Source organism: Triturus cristatus, chromosome 3_1 (assembly GCF_964204655.1).
Source record: "Triturus cristatus chromosome 3_1, aTriCri1.1, whole genome shotgun sequence".
NCBI classification, from domain to species: domain Eukaryota; kingdom Metazoa; phylum Chordata; class Amphibia; order Caudata; family Salamandridae; genus Triturus; species Triturus cristatus.
The window spans coordinates 19238610-19263016 of NC_140583.1; the positions used below are offsets into that span (position 1 = coordinate 19238610).

The 24407-nt window shown below is 47.5% G+C and overlaps 1 protein-coding gene across 2 annotated transcripts in view; it reads left to right on the top strand.

Moving 5' to 3' along the window:
* The window catches only part of ARFGAP2 (ARF GTPase activating protein 2), a 142484-nt gene that overhangs the window by 73442 nt on the left and 44635 nt on the right, over positions 1 to 24407 (top strand). For both annotated transcript variants that reach the window (XM_085646629.1, XM_085646630.1), the window contains 3 exons: positions 3203 to 3339; positions 18845 to 18976; positions 19770 to 19895. In XM_085646629.1, coding sequence (XP_085502755.1) covers positions 3203 to 3339; positions 18845 to 18976; positions 19770 to 19895 — 395 coding nt within the window. The remainder of the gene's footprint in view (positions 1 to 3202; positions 3340 to 18844; positions 18977 to 19769; positions 19896 to 24407) is intronic.

Sequence of the window (24407 nt, forward strand, 5' to 3'; positions counted from 1 at the left end):
CTTTCTGGTAACTTTTGATAATAAACAGATTGAACCTGTGGCATCTGACCTCTTGATAATTAACAAATCAAGCTTACACTCTTAATTGTCTCATCACTCTAACCGACTTGAACCTACTAAATTTAGCATAAGCTTTCCTACAAGTCTATAGTCCTCAAATTAGAAAAATGTACGAAATTGAATTTTGCAAAACAATGTACAATCCCTCCAAAGGTGACCTAAAAGGATTCTTGCAGTTCGAATTCTCTTCCCATCCCTCCACCCTCCAGGTGTTTTCAGAGAGGAACTAACACCAGAGCCCTTGCCTGTTTTAATAATCTGCGGGAATCCAAGTAACACGATACCTGCCGAGGGCTTCAAAACAGTGTAATAACAACTCTCCATAAAAGCCTAGAGGCTTTTAACACATGGTTCTCACAATACATGAGCCAAACCTACTGCTTTTGTCATTGGCTTCTCACTATATCCAACCATGGCCTCTGTATTGTACATAAGCCGGTAACCACGGCATACACAAATAACATTTCAAACCGTTAAAACTATAGTTTACAAAACTTAATGCAACCTCTTAAAAAGGGCTTAAGAAGGATTATTGGTGTTACTCGGGGGTAGCCAACACCAAAATCTTTGCCTTCTAGGGTAAAGTTTGAAATACCAAGCACCAAAATACCAGTTTATAGCCTTCAACACAGTGGCTTGATAATCTGCCAGAAACGCATGTTGGCTTTAATAATTGCCCTTTCACAGTGAGTACTTTGGACCTTGTAAATCTAATGGCTTGATCACTGAGTTCTCATAACCAACTCAGTCCGGCTGTGTTGAGCACCCACTTTTTGATAAGGTAGTTTGTGTAGTACAAGCACTTTTTTCACTTCCCATTCAAAATGTGTGCTTAAGACAATGTGTGTCAAGGCCAAAGCTCTTCTCTCTTTAGTGCTTGCTTCATCAAGCTCTTTTCCTGTTAATAACAAAAGGTCTGGTGACGTGTGCGTTCACCAGACCAAAAAAAGAAGTCAAAATAGATTGAGTTTGTGCAGTTTTTGTGATTGACAAATGTACTTCTTATCATATCTGTATTCCAAAACAAATTATATACTGTGCTGCTAAGAGAACTTGCACACTGTAGCAACCCCGCTCTCATCAGTCTGAAGTTTTGGGCTAGACAGACCCACGTACACTTGTAGTCTCTGTTCTCCTGAGGCTGGCTTTTTAAAGAATTTTTTTTTTTTTATTTCTAATAATAATCAGAACGGTCTCACCATCTTTGTGTAAAAATATTTGGAGTTGTGAAATGTGTCACAGACGCATCTTCATTGGAGAGCTTTTCATAGACTTCCCTGCACTTCCAAGCAGACAGATGCTGCAGCTCTTCTGTCAGGTGTGGAATAAGAAACATTAGACCTTGTACTGGGGAAAGACTCCTTACCAATTGTGGCTCACTGGGCGCTCAGCACGACTTGAAGGATCTAAAACATTAGAACTCATGCTTGGGAAACACTGTGGCTACAGATCATGTCTCACCGGTCACTCAGCATGACAAGCACTTAAATAACTCAACTGTGGATGAGGAATTACAATCTGCTTCTACTTAACAATGCACAAATGGTTTTATCAGACCCTGGGGAGAGGTGTGTGTCTACAGCATTTGTTGCTTTGACTGCATATGGTCTTTATACTCCTGCCATCTTGTGTTGGACTCGGACGTTTGCTAGTCGTTTTCTCTTAAGAATTCTTTCTTCTCACGAGGCATAGTGATTTCTCCCTTAGCTGGCAATGCACATGTGTACTGACTCCACTCTTTTTGTTCTTGATATGTCTGAGGCCAGGTTTAGCCTTTACACCGTATACCAGCTAAGAAGTGTTGAAAAGGGCTTGATGAGGGCTAATGGCTGCTGGTTGTAGCCAGTTATTACAGCGTCAGCCTTTGCATGTTGCTGGTGACCGCATCCTCCGGATATATCCCCAGGATATATACAGCTTTACTGTATGTATCCTGGAATAGGCAGCTACAAGTTAAAGAAAATCTAAATAAGCGCTGCAGGCTGCCCTTGTAAAGGAAGATTACCCAAAGCAGAGATGATTGTAAAATACTTTCCACACTAGTTTGTGGAATCCTTTGTCTGCTTATGTGGCTCAGTAATGCCAGGGTTTCCCTGAAGAAGGATACGCGCTACATAAAGCTGAAAGATGAATGGGTTAAAAGCCTCGCTAGAGGGAGAACAATAAACGTTCTATTTAAAAACAAAAAAAACATGGGGAAACCTCAATCATGCACTGGAACTGTAGTGTAATCAGAATGTTCCAGGAGCCTCTTCCGGTTATAAAGAGTAAGACCTTTGCCAACTGAAATGAATCATGCATACTCAGGATCTGAGAGTACATAAATGGATATATCATCATAGCTTAGAGCAACTCTTAATGTTTTTGAGAATGATTCAACCATTTCTGATTCCAGCTTCTTAATGCTGGGATTCCTGTGTGAGGCAATACAACTTGGTGTGCCCCTGCTCTAGTTAGCATAGCACTTGCCCCTGTAGATGCCTAAATTCAATCAGATCAGACTCCGGGCTTAAAATCTGTGTGCTTGGTCGTATGACTTCTGCAAGGATCCAGGATGCCCACGCTCCTCCAATTTGACAAAATATTTGCATTGCTCTTTTAACAGGCATTGTTTACCTGTTGGGTTTTTCTGAGAAAATCATCAACACACTCGAGTTTTCCAGTGTCCAGTTTGAGGACTGTGAATGGAGAAGACTGGATTCTACTTTGGGTTGGGTGTCAATTTGGCTGATTTTGAGAGATTGCATGAACTGTGGCTGCAGTGCTTTTGACACACATATGCAAACTCTTCACGTTGGGCAGTGTATAATTGTAGGTGGTTGGGTTCTACTGCCTTCAGACTCTGAGTTCTAGGAAGTAGATTCTGAGCCGGGCAATCGTTGGCTATTTTAGTGATGTCTGGAGTAAAGTAAGCATTGACCATACAAATGATTTTTTTAGGTCACTGTGGGCTAATGTGCAAACTGTTACTAATGTTTATTAAGGATCTGAAAGATTAATTTAGTTATAAGCAGTTGGAGACTGTTGCAGCATGTGTCTCTCTTGTATTCATGTAGTTGGCAGCGATGTGGCTGGTGTTATGAAGTGTGAATTCATGGCAAGAACTCAACAATGATTGACAATTCTCTTCCTTCTCGTCTAGTTGGGTGCCAAAAAAGGGCTTGGAGCTCAGAAGGTGAGCAGTCAGAGCTTCACTGAAATCGAGAGACGAGCACAAGTGGCAGAGAAGCTGAAAGAGCAGCAAGCCGAGGAGGCCAGGAAAGAATCCAACGAGTCTTTGTGAGTGCTTATTCCTAACAATTTTTTACATAGTGCCTAGGATTCTGTAGCTGTGGCAAGTGCTTGGTGTAAAACAAGGGTGTGCACTGGAAATTCTGCAAAGATTTCACACCAGCTCATGAGGTCTGTCTTTAAAGACTGTAGAAAGCTGGCTCTCTATATGGTATACCACTAGGTAGTTATACCGTGCACAGAGTCCAGATAGTCCCTCAGAAGTGTACCGGGCTCTATTTGTGGTAGTGTGGGCGAGCAGCCTAAGGCCTAACACAGAGGAGTGTAAGATATTTGTTTTGCACACAATGGCCAATAAATGACATATGACACAAAAAGGGGATCCACACCAATTTTATAAAAATATACTTTGCTCAGGATTTATTTTAAGACCCAGATAGTCACAAAAAGGTAAGTATGTTTTTAGATAGGAATTGTTTTCAGTTTCAAAAGTGGACACTTTCAGTCTTTGCAATGTTGACCTATGGAGGAAAACAATAATGCGGTTTTACAGGTAAGTAAGCGACTTCAGAGTCCAATCTTTGGGGTTTCAGGGTCAGCAGAGGGCAACTTTCAGGTAAGCCCAAATACAGCACCACCAGCGGCACAGGGACGGCTGGGTGCCGAGGTCATCTTGAGGTCGGGCCCAGTGTAACCCAATGGAGACTGGGGGTGCTTGAAGATATGCTGCTTGCAGGTAAGTAAAGCAGTTGCAGGGCCAACCATACACCCCCAGTGGCATAGGGGTGGCAGGGTGCAAACACCGTATCAGGCGCCCAATGCAAGTGAATGGGAGAACTTGGATTTGCAGGTGTTGAACTGGAGCCTTCACGAGGAGCACATGCGACAGCAGGGGTAAGTTGGGATGCTGTTGGTGTCCGGGACACTGTCAGTCGGGCTCCTCAAGGCCCAGGGGCTTCGGGTGCTAGTATGTCCTTGGACGTCTGGTTTCGCTCACCGGAGCCGGTCGCAGTTGGGGTAGAGCCTTTGGATTTACACTGCAGGACACGTCCTGGAGTTCCGGAGGGGTCAGCCAATGCTAGACTTGGACTCAGGACCGCTGGGGAACCGTTTCTGGATCGGTGGGCCCCCTGGACACAGGCCGGAGGCGTCTGGTGCAGTGGTCAGAGATCGCGGATCAGGAGGGCACCAGATTTCTAGGAGACAGAGCTGCTGTCCTCTGGAGTTCCTGTCTTTTTCAAAGGCAGGAAGCCCTCCCAGGGGTTGTGGAGGTCGCTGGCTGCAGGACAGGTGTCGTTGTTTTTGCAGGTTCTTTGAAGCTGCAGACAGGCCTATAGGGCTGCGGTCAAGTCAGCGGGCGTTTTCGGTCTTTTCTGCATGGCGTCGTCTTGGTGGTTCTTTTTAGGTCAGCTGGAGCTAGTTTCAGGGTCTGGGAAACCACTTAAATACTAGATTTGAGGGCATTTTAAGGGAATGACAGGTAGGGCTAATGAGCACCTTACTCGAGGTTGTCTTCACCCTCAATTTTGCCACCCTCTGTGGGAGGGGGCAAAGTCCTAGCCCTGGTTGGTGGGGGCCCCACCATTCTCAAGATGGCGGGGACTGAAAGATGTGCTTCACCTCGCCTCCTGCGCCTTAGGGATGGAGTTGGGAGTGGTGGGCACCCCTACTATTTTTCCAAGGTTTTCTAATTCAAAGTGGGGGTCAAAACAAGAGGCTGCCATCAGCAAAGGTTAGGGGTGTCTCATTACAAAGATGGCACGCCTTTGAAGCTTTCCTCTTTAGCACTGTGCCCATCCTGGGGGAGAAGGTGTGACACCTCCGCCCAGGATGTGCGTTGTTTCTTCTCCCAGAGAGCAGAGGCTCTTGACCCAGAGGTCCATACACGTCTGGTGGTTGTCTACCTAAAGCCAGTCTATAACCGTACCAAGGTTGGTAGGTTTTCAGGGGGGACCTCTGAGGTGCCCTCTGAGTGCATGTTTAAAGAAATCTCCGAGGCATCAGTGTGGGTTTATTGTAAGGAGTAGTGTGGTAACAAACACTCCTAGGTTCAGAGAAGCCATCATGGTGCTGGGGGACTAGAGTGGTCAAGATTCCCAGCCCATGTCTTCTCTATGGCTTCCCTTGCACTTACAGTATTAATGAATAGACCCTAATACTGTTGGGACATATTTGTTCATGCAGACATGCCCACACCGGAGATATAGTGCACCCTGCCTTAGGGCTTGTAAGGCCTGCTAGAGGGATGACTTACCAATATCTTGGGCAGTGTTGGTTGGCATGACACACAGGCAGTGTTCCATGTGGACTTTGTTGTTTTGTCTGCACCAGGGCATGCATGCTGCAGTGGCAGTCTGCATGGCCTTGGTGAGGGGCCCTTAGTGGACCCTCTTCAGTCCCAATGCCCTAGGTACCCATTGTAGGAAAGTAGGATCTGCTTCTTATGGTTACCCCCACTTTTTGCTTGGTGTAACACTGCCTTTGACTAGTCTGACTGCGATCCCGCAAATCAAGACCCCAGTCTATCTGCTTTCTCCCTAAACAGTTACCACATGTACTTGGGTACACTCCAGATTGGATACTGGGGTACCTTTATCAGTCCATAGTATGTGGTACACATGTACCCAGGGCATAGGTACCCTAGAGATCTCCCATGGGGTGCAGCATGTATTATGCCATCCATGAGAGACCATGCAAAATGGAACTACAGGCCTGCCTTGCAGCCTGTGTAAGATGGTGCATGCACCCATTACTTTAGATATAGGTTTACTATATCTAAGGGTCACTGCACTTAAAACATATGTCACCCATATAGCAGGCCTTTACGATCCTGAAGGTAGGGTGCTTGGTTCTAAGTGAGAGGGTGCCTCTGCATGAGCAGATCACCCCTGCAGCCCACGGAGTTCATTCTCCCTGGTTGTCCGTGAAGCAGCCATATACTACATAGAGGAGCATTTCTCGACCACGTGATGACCAACTCTAAAACGGCTGAATCAAACCCTATTGTGTTTGGTGTCAAACATGTGGGAATCATAACCCCACACCTGTAACCAGTGTGGGAGATGATTCCACCCCTCTAAAACGAGCTTCGTGGGGTCCCTGGTACCAGCCTTCTAACTCCAGACAGCACAAAATGGTTTCCGCTGAACAGATAAACATTTCTTCCCTCCTGCTGCTGAGCCGAGCTTGAGCAGGGGTAGGCAGACCAATAGGCATCCTGTCACAGGGAAGTGTGACCACCTCCCAGACAGAATTTAGTGTATTAGGGTTGGGTGGGTGCACTTGCAAGCGACTGGAAGTCTGCATGAGGGGCACATTTGGTGTCCCTGTGCATAGTACAGTACAAACCAGTCCTGGGAGCCGTTGGCTCCCGCTCTGGCACGAAACTGGACAAAAGACATGGGAGTAACCTCCCCTCTGTCCAGACCCTCCCCTGGAAGGGTCCCCTGAATCTTTCCAACCGTCTCCCGTGGGTACTTAAGGGCTTTCCTGTTTGTAATGCCTTAGATTCTTCGTGGACAAGATTCTAAACCACTCCACTTGGACTGTCTAGGCACTCTGGACTTCCTTTGGGCCTGACTCAGTCTCACTCTGTCTGCTGCATCGTCTGTGCCTGTGCACACCATACAGGATCCGTGGAGCATCCAAGACACCTGAAGATAATCTCCCTTGGATTGAAGGAGTCCCTCCCCTGCATTCGCAGGCACCGCAACACTGCTGACCGGTCTGCTGATCCCTAGCTCCTACAGATTCCGAAAGGTGCAGCAACACAGGAGGTGGATTTCTACGTCCCTTGAGGTCCGAGCTGCTTCTCACCAAGTTTAAGGTCAGAATCCCTCGTGGGGACTGCAATACCCGAACCCCTGTGCACCGCATAATTTTGCAAGTGCATGAGCTTGTTGGCAATTTCTTAACAAGTGCATTGGGGACCGAGTAGCCACAACCTCTGGCGACTTCTTCCACAAAGATCTTTGACCACCTCGCACCGTGTGCTCCATGTCCTGTCGTTTTGTGAAGCTGCTCGAGGTCCTCTCTCGACTCCTGTGCCTCCGGCCTGTGGGTCCAATTGAGGGTCAACGTTGCTTTTCTTGGGCTCCCCTGGTTGCTCCACGCTTGCCCTGACTCCCCTGTGTGTGGTGAGTCTCCTGGACCTTGCTGGTCCGAACTGTACACTTCCTTGACCTTCTGCGTGGGGTTGCCGCCGCCCAAGCTTGTTTGTGCCCCGCCGGACACCGACCCCTCAGCACTCGACATCCTTCGTGGGAAAGCTCGTATTCTGGTCGTCCTCGACATCCCCTTGTTCCAGAAGCTGCAGAGTCAAGGTCCCAGTCAACTATCCTGAAGCACCAGACATCGGTAGGCGTTTGTCTACCTAGCCCCTGGTTACCCTTAAGTGACCCAGACTCTGTCCCCTCTGCTTTCAGGTACTCTTCAACAAAAATCCACGTTTGGATTCCAATGGACATTCTTCTCCCTTCCAGTAGCGGCGGCTCTTCGAAGTCCTCCATTGGGTTTGACTGCGGTTTCCGACACCACACCTATGAAACCCGGCTTCCCTGGGTTAGGTAACTTGGGTACTTCGGTATCCATGAGTTGGGTGGCTCTCCAACAGTCTGTCTTCCACAGGGTTTCATCGCTGTCCACTGGGAAGGGTCCTTAATCTTTAAAACTTCAACCATGACACTCACATTGTACGGAGCACGTGGTCGTTTTCCCACACTGCAACCGGCTTCCGTGGGGTCACTATCTACTCAACTTGGGTGGTCTCTTGGGGTCCCAGCAATTCTGTGTCCTCTAGACATCGTCTTGACTCGAGTCGTGGTTCTTATACCACTTTCTTAGTATATGGTTTGGTCCCCCCCAGGGGCCCCAGGTGTATTAGTGCTATTTACTGTGATTTCTTTGCTTAAGTATAGTGTTTTATAACTACTGTGTGGTTCTCTTTTCATTTAATCTATACTATAAGGTTGCATTCTGGTAAAACAAGCTGCTTTACACTCCTTCAAAACTAAGACTCTTCGCCACAGCTACCACTTGGATTGCTTTCTAAGCTGGTTTAAGACCTCTTAAATCACCATAAGGGTCGTTTGGACTGGTGCTAGGTACCCACTTTAATTAGTGGAAAGCATATACCCGGCCAGCCTCACACCCATGTACATTTTTCAGGGGGCCCTAAGGGCCAATTGAGGATCAGTTTTAGGGAAACTGGTACTGGGAACTAGACAGCAGGGACCCAGTACTGTACAGTCAAAGTTGCATCAAAAGGCTGGAGAAAAGTGTGTTGGGGAGGGGTGGTGAGGGGGGCGAGAGTACTACAACAGAACCCTATTTCCCCACACGTATTTAATTATCATGGGGAGGAGACATGGGTGGGGCTTCTACCTAAGCCAACTCTTGGCCCTGGGGACCCCATCCCAGGGACAGGATGAAATTAGAATCTCAGGGGAGTCCATCTGTTTGGAACAGGAGATAATAGAGAGGCGGTGCTAGGCGGCACTCACTACACCACCCCTGCTTCTTGTGGCTCGTGGGTTGAGGATTGTGGGGAGACTGCTCACGTTCTTCTCACCTGCAGTAGAACAGCATAGGCAGGGGAGCAGGAACTAGACGATGGCTCTGGGCAATACACAGTGAGGGTTCCCTGTGCCTTGATTACCTCACGGGTGAGTAGTTGCGCTTTATAAGGCACTGGTTGATTTATTGAGCTGGCCAAACATTGCTACACACAGCTCACTGGGCACAGCACTTGACTGCGACTCAGAATGTAGGGTGGAGCATGTTGCTCATGAAGTGTTTGCTGCTTCCAAGAACAGCACCCGTAATGCCCTGTGAGGGCTTTACTTTTGCTTGATTTCTTCCTCATGGTGCCCCAAGGAGGGCCGGGGCCCCAGCAACACATCATAGAAATGTTGTGGGTGGCTGCAGGTCGTTGCTCATAATGATTACATTTAAAAGTCCTAATTGTCAGCATTGGCACTAATGATGCTCGAACGGTAAAGTATGACGTGTAGGTAATATCTTAACACTGGTGACACGCTGACTAAGCCAGTAGGCGTGCCGTATCTATTAATGGTGTGACCCTTTGACAATGCCAGGAAGTCTACCTTATCAATTAATGGGTTAACCCTTTGACAAGGCCAGTAGGACTGCCGTATCAATTAATGGTGCGATCCTTTGACCACGCCAGTCGACGTGCTGTATCAATTAATGGTGTGACCCTTTGACCGCGCCAGTCGACGTGCTGTATCAATAAATGGTGTGACCCTTTGATAGCGCCAGTAGGACTGCCTTATCTATAAATGGTGTGACCCTTTGATAACACCAGTAGGTCTGCCTTATGTATTAATTCTGAAACCCATTAGGATATCGTCTCATCATTTTTTTGATTCCAGAAAGCTTTGAAGTTGGACACATTGTGTGAATTCCAGTTTTCGTTTTGGAAATTGTTAATAAGAAATAAACCTATAGTTTGTCATTAGGGTCCGAGGGGCTGTTTTTCAAGTAGTGGGTTGATATAAGCAAGTTTACATTTTGTTTGAAGATGTAAGGGGGGACGGGGGTGGAGGCATGTCCATTGGCGCTTCAGCAATGCTGCTTTGAGAAATAATTTCTTGAAGTTGGAGTGAGCACCGTTGTGGTCTCTTCTCTTTATTATGCTATTATTGTATTAAGTAGTGGGTTTTGATTCCTAAGAGGTCTTGGAGGGGAGTATTGAGACTTAGTTCAGTTGTAGTGTGTTTGTGTAGGGTGCGTTTCAGGGAGCCACTTAAGTTAGTATGTTGAGTCCTTCTACTGTTGCTGAGGGGTCTAATGTTGGGGTGGGGGGAGTGGATGGCTGGAGTGTGATTGATAAGTGAGCTAATCTGTTCTTGGTTGAGTGGCTCCATGGGCATGAGCTGGCAAGATTTTAAGGTTTTTGGATTGGTTGTGTTTTTGGATGAATTGAATAGGGTATCAAGTATTGTAAAGCAGCCACTCTACATTAGTGGCAGTGGCTTGGTCCAGCTGATTCCTCCTGAGTTGAAAATCCTGTCAAGTGTGTTGTGTGTGTGATGCCTTTTATTTTGTGGGTCAAGTGTAGTGATTCCATGTTGCCATTCTGGCAATTTTAGTCTGGTTATATCAGATATTGACATTTCTTAGGGTGCTTATGTGTTGGTGGCCGAACTTAAGTTTGAAGCTATGGTGTCTTTGTCAAAGAAAATATGTAGAAAGAGTTCTGAGTGATGTGCATGTTATCAGAAGGGTTTTGCAGTTTGATTTCAAAGCTTGGAAGGGTTGTTTTTTTAAGTGGACTGTATCTAAGCTATTCTCTCCTCTGTGTTGTCTGTTTTTCACTAACCAGTCGGATTTGTGTAAGGCAATGGGATTGCAGTCTACTGTGATCCAGTTTCTGTGTGAAAGTTAAATTCTGTGTTCACTAGGTTATGGATTTCAGAGGCAATGTTTTTAACTGATCTGGCATTGATTAGAAATCACTGAGTGTTCTTCCTGTTTAGCTTTGGAGGTCGAGTCCTGCTTTGGTGTTTTCTAGTGTGCTGGATTGAATGGATGCTGGTTTTGTATGTGGGATAAGAGGGCGGCTGTTGCAGTAATTTAGGATCTGGGCTGCCAAGAGTTCGGACAGGTATTGCCTTAAGAGAAGGGCTTCAAGTGAGTTTCTTTAGTTCAGTACGTAGAGAGTTCCATGACTGATCTACCGTCCCAGATGTGATTGCATTTCAGCCATGGATAATTTGATCTCAATAACTTCAAGAGCATCAAGTGTGTGCTTTTCAGCCCTCTAAAAGTTGCGGAAGATGGCTTGTAAGGGCAGAAAGACCTCTGACCCTCGGTCACTGGCCTGCTTTCTCCCCAGCAGCTTCGCGCCACCCTCACAGCCGCCGAACCCCAGCCTCCGCCCAAAAGGAGTTCGAGGCAGCTCAAGGCCTGGCTCTTCGGCTGAACGGATCTGCCACTCCCCCTCTGCGCCATGAGACCCTCATGGGTGAGTGGTATGCTTACAATTCCCTGATTGATTGACTCTCCGTCTCACAAATGTGACCCTGTGAATATACCTGGACAATTCAGACTCCCTCCACTAACAAACAAATTCCCCTTATGACAACTGCAACAATGTTCGACTCTCAATTTCGATCCCAAAATTCCTTCACCTCACTCCACATGGCCTGTTGCAGGATCATAGCTCCACACTTTTTTTACATGATTCTCTTGTTTGTAGACACTTTCCTGACCAAAAACATCCATACAAGGAAAGCTTCCTGTGACAAACTCACAGCAGCTTGTAGCACACAACACAATCATTAGAAATGGCTGCTAAAACGCCTTGGGGAATGTTCTTATACAGGCACCTCCAAGCTTTCTCAAATGTACCCTCCCTGAAACACCTACACACCCCTCTACAAACCTACTACATTCAAGCCTCAAACAAGACAAACCAGACAAAAAAGAACAAAGACCGCTCTTCTAAGGTTCACAAGTGTCTCGAGTAACCCTTGGATCCAACAAAGCACGTCGAACTGACAAAAGAGTATGATAATTTGGCAGCAACAGAGGATCAATTAGGTCTCTGAAAATTAAATGTATAAATACAAGCAGTCAGGATAACAAGGATTCTTTGAGGAACTTAAAAAACCAGAAGCAATCTAAGAAACAGTGAGAACGATGGGACAAAGACCAAATCTCAGATGTCAAAAAAGAAAATGTAGAAGGCATAATCAAAGGATAAATCTATGCACATTGAGGAACAAATAATGTCTTCTCCAAACGCAACATGCTCTGTGTTTTGGCACGTCAAAAACCTAACCAAGTGCTATGAAGAACCAGGACTTAGCCACTAGTTTTTCTGTCGGACCTAGCCCTTCAACAATTCATTAAAAAAATCGGACTAAATAAAATATGAAACGAGCTCCAAATTTCCGATTCCACCATCAAAATTCTCCAGAGCCTGGGACCCTCTCGCGCTCATTTCAAAATACGATTAGCAAAAACGACAAACACCTCAGTCCCAAACAAAACAATCAAGGACATTTCACCACTACCAAGAGAGGAGTGAGTGATGAGTTGTAATGTAAAATGCAGGAGTTCATGCAAGTGCATGTAAGGGCCTCATCTTTGCTGTGAGACACTCTTATTATAGCTTGCAAAATTAGATTGCTTCAAGAAAGTGGTATGGAAATGAACGATTGTGGCTGCAGCCTTTGCCGTATTGGTGCTGAAACACTAGTGGTTGAAGTTAGCACTTGTTTTGGAAGGTTGGAAATTGCCTTTGGGTTAATGATAGTGTTGTACATCATGGAGACAAGGTTGTTGCTGAATTGGCATCTCTTTTTAGGTCCAGCCTAGAGCAGCGCATGCGCTGCTTGCTCGACTTTTAGTAAGGGGTAAAAAAAGTGCTACCCCCAAGCTTTTCGTGGCCTAAAGCTTGCGTGTAAGTGCGCGTAAACGTGCGCAGCTGCCATCTGCCTTTATCTCATTAAGCCTTCAAGCCGTCATGGCTCATTAAGTGCTTTCGCGTGCAGCGCGTGTGCACACAACTCCCTCTGCCTCTCTCCCGCTGCAGCCCCCATCTATGCATTCCGCTTGTTGGTTTTGTCGCCAATTCACGCCTCTTTTTTAGGTCTCGGCTAGTGAAGGCTGCGCTTGCGCAGTCTCGCTCACGAGACATAATGACTTGGAGAAGAGGGGCTTGAACCCGCCCCTCTTCTCCCGTGTTCTCCATTGGCTGGCCTCTTGAATGCTGGCCAGCCATTGGAGAAGAGGTCAGTCACTCCGTACAGGCCCCGTCCTTTTCGGATTCGGGGGGGTGTTTTTTCCAACTTTTCTAATTATCTCCTCCAGCCAATGGCAAGAGGAGAACACTCCCCCGAATCCGAAACCGCCGCTGCCTTTCTCCTAGGCATTTCTGCTTCGCCTCGGAGAAAGGCAGTGGTGTGCTTAGGCAGTGGTGTGCTTGTTAATGCTTGTTTGCGGTAACCAGCAGCAATTTAGCTAAAGAGATCCACGATGCGCGCGGTGCCATAGAGGGTGGATGGGCAAATACCTGAGCTCCGCCCGCCCCGGTCACGGGTGAAGCAGGAATGCGTCTATTGTGCCTGCCCGCGAGACGTGCCCCGCCCTCCCCTCCCCGGTGAGGCACAAACCCGCTCCGCCCCCGCTGCCTGCAGCGCCGTTGCTGGGTGCTAGAGGTCGCTGTTGGAAAGTGCCGAGGATCAGCTGATGATGCCTGTAGGAGAGCTGTGCCTGCCTCGCTCAGCCCGGCCGCTGCCCCCGCCTCCCTCCTGGCCGCTGCCCACGCCTTAGTGTGTCTGGTCTCCGAGCCCTGCTCAGCCGCAGCCCCGGGAGGACCACCGTAGAACTGCCGAGTCGATGCTAGGAGTCCGGATGGCCGGAGCTGTGTGCGGCGCGATGCTGCCGCTGTTGTTGCTGCTCGCCTGCGCCGCCAAGGCCCGGGCTCTGGAGGTAAGACGCCGCCGCGTGCTGTGCTCTCTGTTTTCCACGGGAGAATCACCCCCTTCCCGACTGGTACACGGAGCGAGTGGCCCCGATGTGGACGAGGCTGTAGCCGGTCCGTCTGGAATCTCAATGTACACGGGCTGGTGCCATCATGTGCCCAAGCAGGATACATTGCTCCATGGTGCTGTGCTCTCGATGGCTTTACGATCTCATCTGTGTGTTCTCCCACTGTTCGCTGGGTGCCTCCACCCTGTGTTCTGACCTAGGTTGCCCGGCCGTGTATTATTCCGTGTGCAAGAGATCGTCGCTGTGATGTATACAACGAGCGTGTTACAGTGGCGGATAGCTGTGTGTGCGCGCCCCCGCGGTGCCCTGCCAGCCGGATGTGGGTTTGTGCACATGTACCTGTGAGTCTCCCGTCCTTGTGTTATGTACCCCTCCTGCCCTAGGATACGTTATCTCTGTGGTGTATATTCAGCTGTGGTTTTGTCTGCTTGCCATTTACCATCATAGCATAGCAATGAAAGCCATGAGCCCTGGTGCAAGCAAGGACAATTGTCCATTGACTGCTGCCAGGTGAGTAAAATGCATAAATTATCAAGGTTTTTTGGGCCCTTTAGAAGCCTGGGGTCAGGTGCCACTGCACCTGCTGCACCAATTGTAGCTACGCCCCTGTAACCCCCCGCCATTTAATACCGCCAGCTTAGCGTATGCTTCCCCCCCGCTGTGTGCCACCATGATACTACCGCCAATGATATAGCGCCCCTTCTTGCTCCAGTGCAGTCCCTGTGCCTCCCACAGGCCCAACCTGGTGTGCAACATGTATATGTGTACCCCCTTCGTACGTAATGGAGCTTCATACCCCAATACATTCACCCGTAGTACAGGTTGCTTGATATGTGCACCCACCTAGGTGGTACATCTCCCAGCTAAGTAGCACACTTTATGTAGTGTCCTCTCTTCCTTTTTACTTCGCTTTGTGTGCCCTCCTACACTACTGGGGCTGTTGTGCTGATTTACACCCGTGGGCCCTTTCTTGTTGTCATTTGTATATTTCCACGTCGGGCTGTGAGGGGGCCTCTCATACTCTGTGCCTTGGGTGATGCTATTGTGAATTCAGAGCATAAGTGGGGGTGCCTGACTGCCTGTTGATGCCTTCTACTGCTCCCACTCGTGAGCATGGACTGAGCCACCCATGTACACCAGTGGAGGAGCTCAGTTTGTGCTTACTGTCTGCTCTTCCTGACAGTAGGTATTAAGTGGTTGCTCCTTGTAGGTGAGTGTGTAGTCTGTGTTTTCCCCCCTCGCAGCTTGTTTGCTGTGGAGCCCGGTTTCTTGCAAGGCATTATTCGACTTGTAACAAATCCCTGGGAGGCGACGTGGGACAAGCCCGTCTCTTTCCTTCCACTGTAGTGCCTTTCTTCGGCGGTGTGAGGCTCGGTGCACACGTCGCCTTGACTCCTGGAAAGGTAGCACATAGGGTTAATGTGCCTGCAGCAAAGAACATGTACCATGCAGATCACAAAGTGCACATAATGTAAATAGGTCAGTGGGCTACTGCGTGTGTGTGTGTGTGTGGCTCTGTAAGTGGCTCTATTTGTGTGTGGGTTGCTCTGTGAGTGGCTCTGTGTGTGGGTGGCTTTGTGTGTGTGGCTCTGTGTGGGTGCAAATACAATAGGTCTTGCATATGAGAGTGATTAAGCTATTGACATTGTAAATAACAATGCCGTTTCTTTAAATGTTTTTAAAAACAAAAACATAAGCAAAAATAATGTTATGAGCAATGCCAATAGCTCAAACTTTAACAATGCCGAGACCATTGCATTGTAAATGCTTGTTACTCTTATACCCAGCTCTCATCACTCATTTTGCCCTACACTGTCTCCACCTGTTCCTTCCTCCCCTGTGCCTCTCTTCAGTCTGTCAATTTCTTCTGTCCTCGTCCCTTCCTATCGCAGCCGCTCTCCTGTACTCGTTTTGCTTTCCCTCCACTCCTTCTCCTCTCCCTCCACCCCTCTTCAACATTCCTTCTCAGTGGGAAGCTGTCATCTAACCCCTAAACCATTCCTCTTTTCTGTTCCTCCTTTCCTCCTTCTCTCTCCTTCTTCCCACTCGCACCGCTTTCTTTTCCTGCTCTCCCTTTTCTCACCTTTCTTTGGTTTCCTCTCAGCCCCGCCTCTCCTCCCAGCTAACTTCCCCCCCCCCACTCCCCCTCCGTCTGCTGTTGCCCTGTAATTCCCCCTTCTTGTCGGCGCAAGGCAGGCTCAATGAGCCCCTTTGGGGATGGGGCCGGACTGCGGAGATACAGTGCGGATTGCAAACAATTGACATTTTCCCATAAACTCTGGCTTGGGCGCCTGATCCCCGGATCACACACACAGCTATCGATTCCGCTTGATTTGTCCTTGTTAAGTTATTTCTCTCCGTGCTGCAGACCGGGGGTAATTCCATAAAGTGATTCCTCTGCCTGCCTCATCTGGCAGGGATGAAGGGGGGGCACGGTGAGGATGCCCAGCTCTGGTGGCATCACTCATAGCTTGGCGCGAGTATGTCAGCCGCTGCGCTAAGCCGGCTTTTAATATGAACCCTGGATGGAAGCTTCCTGCGCAAAAATCAGTTTGTGTCTGTTGGTGGCTCTAATAGAGAGGACCCCGGAAGCAACCGAGGCGAGTGTCCCGGAGACACTGCGCCATCAAGCGTCCCAAAGGCCCAGAGACTACTGCCCAATCAAAAGCATCCTGGAGGCACTAATGTGCCATTCCAAGCTTCCTGGAGACACTTCTGCGTGATCCCAAGCTTAACGAAGACTCTTCTGTACCATCCCAAGCTTCCTAGAGACACTACTGCACCATCTCAAGCTTCACAGAGACGCTACTGTCCCATCACAAGCGTCCTGGAGGCCCTAATGCACTATCCCAATCTTCACAAATACACTATTGCGGCATCCAAAGCTTGTCAGACACTACTGTGTCATCGCAAGCTTCCCAGAGACACTACAGCCCCATCAGAAGCGCCTGGAGGCACTAATGTGCCATTCCAAGCTTCCTAGAGGCACTACCATGCCATCCCAAGCTTCTCGGACACTACTGCGCCATCTCAAGCTTCCTAGAAACACTACTGCACCATCCCAAGCTTCACAGAAACAATACTGCACAATCACAAGCTTCCCAGAGACACTACTGCGTCATTGCAAGCTTCCTAGACCCAATACTGCACAATCACAAGTTTCATGGAGACACTACTGCGCCATCCCAAGCTTCTCAGATACTACTGCACCATCAAAAGCTTCCTAGAGACAATACTGCACTATCACAAGCTTTACAGAGACACTACTGCTCCATCCCAAGGTTCTCAGAAATCCTACAACGCCATCCCTAGCTACTTAGAGATACTACTGTGCCATCGCAAGCTTCCTAAAGACACTACTATGCTAGTGCAAGCTCCCCGGAGGCAATACTGCACCGTCCAAAGCTTCTCTGAGACACTCCTGCACCTCAGAACCCTTCCACGTGCCTAACAATGCTGACATGTGACAACCATAACTCACGTGGATGGTTGAAGGACCCATTTGCAGGGGACTGGCAGACTAACTTGAAAAACATCAGATAACTCTCGGGCCAGGTCAGGAAAAAAAGACTGCTTTGCCACTTTAAGTGGTGTTGCTACCACCACTGTCAGTTCGCTATAGCCTGACAAGCTGACAGTAACCACACTTGGTAAAGAGAGTGCACAGGAGGTGTCTGGACCACTAACCCTGATTCTGGATTTCAGTTTGTGTCACAAAAGTACCTCCAGTGTATATGCGCCAATGTCATGCGTCCTGAAGCAGGGGGCCAAAAAGCTACAGCTTGCTGTAGTGAATTATAGCGCACACTCTACAGATCCATGGAACTGCATCCCAGCACACACTTTCGCGAGCATGCCAAGGATGCTAGTGGCCAATGGCACGCTTCCTGAAGATACTATTGCGCCATCCTGGAGACACGGCACCATCAGGCATTCCAGATATAGTGTGCCATTGCGAGTACCAGACACACTTCCAGGTGATCGCCATGGTTCCCAGATACACTGCACCATGAAGCATGCTCATCATACTATTGTGCTACCTTCATGTAGAGCAGAAGCGTCCCGGAGACGTTACGCCATCAGGCGTCCCAAGGATACTGTGCCATTGGTAGTTCCCCAAAGACAAAATGTGGGCCATCACATGCATTACTATTATTATTATTAGTAATAGTAGTAGTAGTTGTAACAATAGTAGTATTAGTATTTTTTATTACGCACACGTTCACTTGAGGAGAATAGACAAGTCAAAAAGACATAAAAGCAGGACGGTAACCAAGAGCCGGAGAGGCGCCAAGCCCCACCCGGGAGGCTGCGCTAGAACTTTGAAAACAGGAAAGCTTTCACAGTGTATTTAAAATCTCGAAAGCTTATTCTGTGTCTCCAGAGAGAGGTTGTTTCAGCACTAGGTTCCAAGAATACAGAAGACTCTACCACCACAGAGAAGCAAGTCACACCGTGTATGTGTGTTGGGTAGTAGCTGGTAGGGAGTCATGACCTTCATTACTGGATGTCTCACACACACTTGCTTTTGGAACCTTATAAGTGTTTAGCCATGCAACAGTTGATGATGTTACACAAAGGATAATGTGCTGCATAACTAAATACTTATATGGTCCCAAAAGCGAGACCTATTGGCTATGCCAATGCTTGTTTTTGATGCAGTTGATTGAAAATGTATTAAATGAAGGGATGAGATGTAGTAAGTGGGTACCCTGCCTGCACTGTTTTTTTTATTTTCGTAGTAGGTTTTTAGGAAGCTTTGTGTACATTCCCACTGTGTGGCCTATAATGCTGTTCAAGGGGACAGGTGTTGTAAGAGGCGCTACGTTCTGAGAGTTCTACTTCTTGCATGTCTTATAGGATTGAGAAAGGATGTAAGTGAGTGAATGTCTAGAGATGCACATCCCGTTTTTGGTAAATGATCGGCCAGCACTGGTTAGAAACTGGGGTGCTTGTACCACCTGACTCGGATGTGGAAGAGAGCGAGCGAGGAGCGTGCTAAGTAACAGCACTGTACTGTTATTCTTTTCAGAGTGACCTCAATGCGATTGGCATATCAGGAGCTGCAGATAGATCGCAAGAAAGAGGAGCAGAAACTCCAGACCCTAGAGGGGAAGAAACGTGAGCAGGCAGAGAGACTGGGCATGGGTCTTGTGTCCCGCAGGTAAAATACCTTTTTCATCCACACTATTCGTGGTAAGTGGGTAGTACAAGTGTCATAGTATCAGAAGCTCCAACAAAAATGCAAAGGGAGAGGAATGTGCCAAAGCTCGTTGATGAATAAAACGATGATAAAGGAAGGATGTGGAAGAATAGAGAGATGATTTGCAATCTGTGCTGAGCATGCCTTCTGTTTCTCCCCTCTAGCTTCACCCTCTATTTCTCGCACTGTTTTTGTGGAGTTTGTAATTTGACGGGGTCCATGCTTAAAGGAATGGTATAGGCATACAGGCCCTCACAATTAGGGCTGAGAGGTTTTGCTCCAGTAAGGCATAAGGGGCTTTAGAGGTGAGATTCATCCGTGCTTGATAGGCAGAGGTGATTGCCTGCAGGAGGGTAATATCTAATTACTGTTTGCTGTCAGTAATCCGTTTGCCTTTATATTGTCAAGTTTGTGACATGCACTCATTCTTATATTTTCTGTTCTGTTTGATCACTATGCTGGGTGGCCCCTGTCATGTCCTGACTTGGTTTCCTCTCTCGCAGTTCTTGTCTGTTAACTTGTCTCTCTATCTCATCTAGCTCAGTATCACTCCAGCCCAGCCTTCACATGTCCTGTCTGTCACTCTAATCTCCTCCTCTTACAGTACCTTAACTTTGCCACCCCAATCTCTTGCCCATCTTCTTTCCTAGCTCTGTCACTCTAATTTCCTACCCCCATTTGTTTCTTACCTGTCTCATACTCCTCTCACCCCTTGTATTTTATGTTTCACTCTAATTATCTTCTTGTTTTTCAGCTCTGTTTCGCATTCTGTGCTGTCGGAGATGCAGGTGATAGAACAGGAGACACCAGTGGCTGCAAAATCCTCCCGCTCACAGCTTGACTTGTTTGAGGACTCAAGTTTCACCTCTGGACCTCCCAAGTATGACACTGCGCAACAGACCCCGTCGGCTCTCAAGTGACCCTTACATTACTTCCATTCTGTCAATCCGCCAACTCTCCTCTCTACCACCACAACTTCAGGGTCTTTCTCCTTGCTTGATCTTTCATTGCTTCTCCTGTGCCCTTTACTCTCTCCCTCAGTTACTTCTCACTTTCACTATTGCTGCCTTCCATGATATGGTCTCATACATCTCACATATTGGTTCACTCCCCTTCCTATCTTCCTTTTGCAGATGATTTACAAGCCATAGTCAGCCTGAAAGTGAAGAGCGATCATAATGCCCAGTAGTTTATACTCCTTTGTGGCCACATAGAGCCATCACAGTTCGGGGAGGGTTTATAAACACAAGGGTGAAGGCGGATCTGAGTGTACTGGAATCCGCGATAGAGATAGTGTGCTGTGCAGGTCTGCTGCTGATTCTAAGGTGTACCATCTTTTCAGAGTGTGCAGGTACGAGGCGGTGAGGGACAGAACTTTCCCAGGCAGCTGACCTCGCCCATCTCCAAGTTTAGAAGTCACTCCAGTATTCTCCGTCAACTGGTTCTATGGATACCTACAGGAAGAGACCCCAGGAGCATGACGCGCTGCTTGTGAATGGGACAGGCTTTAGGATTCTCCTACGTGTGGCTATTGTGTGTTATCTAGGATTAGAGAAATCTGTCTCTCTCCCAGAAGGCACTGCTCTTGGCAGAGAGAACATGAAATGTATAGAAAAATGAGCCTTTCATAATTGAAAATACTAATTCACTAATTTCAGTCGTAGATTTGTTGAGTCCAAGACATGTGCAGAATGTTCTTTCAAGCAACATTGGCAGCTGCAACACATTCTGCAATGTTCCTAGACCCAGTAGTTCTTTGTGATTCTGTGACATGCTCCATGTGGCCATGTAATTGGGCAAGAAGTAGCTGCTGTAGCTTTGTTATTGGCATTTATATCGCACGTAGCTACTCTGAGGAGTGTCCGGCACATCCCTGAAGGCAGACAGAGCATCGGTTGAGAATTATCTGAAGAGGAGTGTCTTCAGTTTCTTCTTGAAAATAATTGCAGGGCAAACAGCAGGAAGCTCTCCCAGAAGCTGATTCCAGGCCCTAGCCCCTAGATGGCCCAGAGAGGGGCCATCAGATTTTTGTTTACGGGCTTTAGAGACAATCGCCAGAAGTTTGTTTGAGGAGCAGAGCTGCCTGGCAGGAGAGTAGAAGCAAAATCTGGATTGGAGATAGGCCGGGCCATGACCACATAACACAGAGTGCACTGTCACAAGGGCTTTGAACTTCACCCTCATCTTCACAGGTAGTCAATGCAGAGCGTGGAGGTGAGGTCTGACACTTGGGAAGGTTGAACAACTGTCTGGCCACGGCATTCTGGATCTTCTGCAGTTTCTAAACCGACCTAGAGAGCATTGGCATAATCTATGCAGGAGGTTATCAGAGCTTGGATAACCGTTTTCCTAGCAGAGATGTGGAGCATTGGGAGAAACTTTTAAGCTATTTCAGAATACCAAAAAAAGACCATGATATCCTTTTAATCTGTGGACCAAACAAGAGTTTCTCGTCAAACCAAATGCTCAGATTTTTAACCGGGCCGTTGTGAGGGGATGGAAGAGGGAACTCATCTGGCCAGAAAGAACGCCAGAGCTGCGGGGGATAGTTGCCAAAGAGGAGAATCTCAGTTTTGTCTCTTACATTTCAATTTTGCTTCAGCCAACGAATGAATCGGAGGGGCAGGTTTTAGCCTCAGTGCAATTGGTCCCGCTGTACTTGTCCCAGGAAAATAGCAACTCTGTATCTTCCCCGTACAAGATCACGTTTGTCCCAAGATCATCGGCCAACTGAATCAGGGGAGACATATAGATGTTACATAAGAGAGGACTCCATATGGAGCCCTGTGGAACCCCTGCATTCAAGGCTTGGGGGTGGCTGCAAAAGGATGGATACAGACCTGCTGGGATCTATCCGTCAGATCTGATTCACACCACCTCCAGACTCATGGGTATTTATCAGGCACACCCTTCAACATGATTTAATATTGTCATCAGAGGGCTATCTTGGCACCTCTGTTTATACCTTCTTGTGCCTTTTGTAGCTCCAGTAGAAGTGTGGTTAACTGCGATAAGGGTTTCTAGCTTACAAAACCATGCCTCTGTGACCAGGAGAAAAAAAAAATCCACAGATATGGCAAAGCATCCCAAGGTGGATTTAGCTGCAACAGAGTGTAAAATTTGACATTTTAATTTCTTGCACACTTAGAAAGTGTTAAAATACAGTGGGGTAGCCTATCGTACGGCATTTAACACACAGAAGTGAAGTTGAAAAAGTTAGTTGTTAGCACTTTCTAGGTAGCACGAACATTGAACAGAAGTGCCATTGAACTTTGGACTGTGAGTCGGAGTTTACTAGTTTCAACATTGAATGATTTATTTCAATGAGTCCTCAATCTCACCCTGGGGATTACAAAGAAATTTGCTTTAGATCTGTTCTGTGCTATGAAAGAAAATCAGCATATACTTTCGTCATTAATTGCTTTATGTTAAGAGTCAGTACCTTAATCATTTCTCCTTAGAAGCCTTTGTTGATGCAGCACAGGGCACTTGTGGTCTTTTGGATGAATCTGAGGGAGGCTGGTTTAGAAAGTGTTGACGTAAGCTTTTAACTAAACTGACTGGGCAGTCTTTGCCAGCGTAACTTCAGAAAGGTACTCCGGAAACCTTTATTAAAGTACAGTATGGTCTGACTTGGACAGTCTTAACCTTGGAATTGGGTGGGAATGCCAAGATCATAAGTGGGACTTAAGATTAAAAGGGTTTGCCTTTCATAATAATATAGTCCATAGCATGTATCAGATGTGCCAACATTGGATGCAGTCTAACTTGACACAGCTCACCAGTGTGCTCGCTCTACCTGAGATGTCAACCACATTTTGTCTGTACTGCTTTGCACCGCTTGTATTGGAGAAAGAGTGCCCGTCACTGTGATAATACCATACATTCTAGTAATTTCTTCACTCCTTCAAGACTCTTCAAGAAAGTTCAAGACACAATGATGTCCAGAATGCCAAACAAATCAAACATTCACTCCCAGTCAAAAGATCTGGGTTAAATCCATCATTCTTTTGCTCACCATGCCACCCCAGTTTGGACCCAGCCATATGCAAATCTGTCTTGACCCTGGTCCTCATGGGAACAGTCCAGCCCTAACTGTCAAGCCAGGTCCACCGAGACCAGAAACAAGAATCCTGGGACCGGTTTCAGGGTACCGCCCCATATCAGCCAGGCTTGCGTGAATCCAGTGGCACAGTGAGCCCGGGACCCACGTCTGGGCATACCCGGCACACTTAGGGCGATAAAGCAAAAGAGCCCCGTGTCAGGGTATCACCCATCAGCCAGGCTAGCTTGAATCCAGTGGCAAAGGGAACAAGCATTGGCATAGCCAATAGGTCTCGCTTTTGGGACCTTATAAGAATTTAGTTATGCAGCACAATATCCTTGGTGCAACAACATCAACTGTTGCATGGCTAAACACTTATAAGGTCCCAAAAGCGAGACCTATTGGCTATGCCAATGCTTGTTATTATACCAATAGGTAATAGCCGAACAAACCTGGAGCATCAGAAGCTGGGACGGGACATTGGTTGGCAGCGGAGGGAGGTAAAATACAGCGAATATTGTGCACACACTGGTGGGTGGGAGAGCACGCGAGTGCGTGAACAGGACTTCATGTGCGAGCATTTGTGTATGAGAGTATGAACAAGCAAGGAGTGAGACAGAGGGAGACTAAGTGTTCGTGAGCTTGATTTAATGAAAGAGCGGCTGCAAGTGTGAGAAGGCATTAGAAGGAGTGTGAGGGAGTGTTCCGCAGTGCAGGTGGTGTGGCTGAGACGGAGTGCGTGACAGTGAGCGTAATGGAGTGAGATCGAGTGGGTCAGTGAGTAAGAATAAGTGAGAACGAGTGAGTTTAACATCGAATGCAAGTCACAGTGCGAGAAAGTAAGACTAGGTAAATATAAGTGAGTGCGACTAAAGGAGTGGCAATGAGAGAGTCAGATTGTGACGGTGACCATGAGAGGGAGTGGACACGAGTGAGAAAGTATGACTGAGTCAGAGTGTCAATAAGTGAGTGCACAAAAAAAGTGAAAGTAAATCACAAATAATACATGAGTTAAAATAAATACGAATGAGTGAGTTCACGTAAGGGAGTGAGAAAGTAGTCCTCCTTGCAGGTCGGACACTGGACCCGGAACACACTGGCACACTAGAGGTAGTAAGTACTTGGCAAAGAGGCATCTGTGGGAAATGCTCGTGTTCACATACTGGGGCAAGTTCTTCGTATGGGCACCCGTGGCATAAAGCTGGCATGCTGGATGAAATTCGTGGCATGCTGGATGAAATTCGTGGCATGCTGGATGAAATTCGTGGCATGCTGGATGAAATTCGTGGCATACGGGATGAAATTCGTGACATACGGGATGACAGCCATGAGTAACTGGTGGCCCTC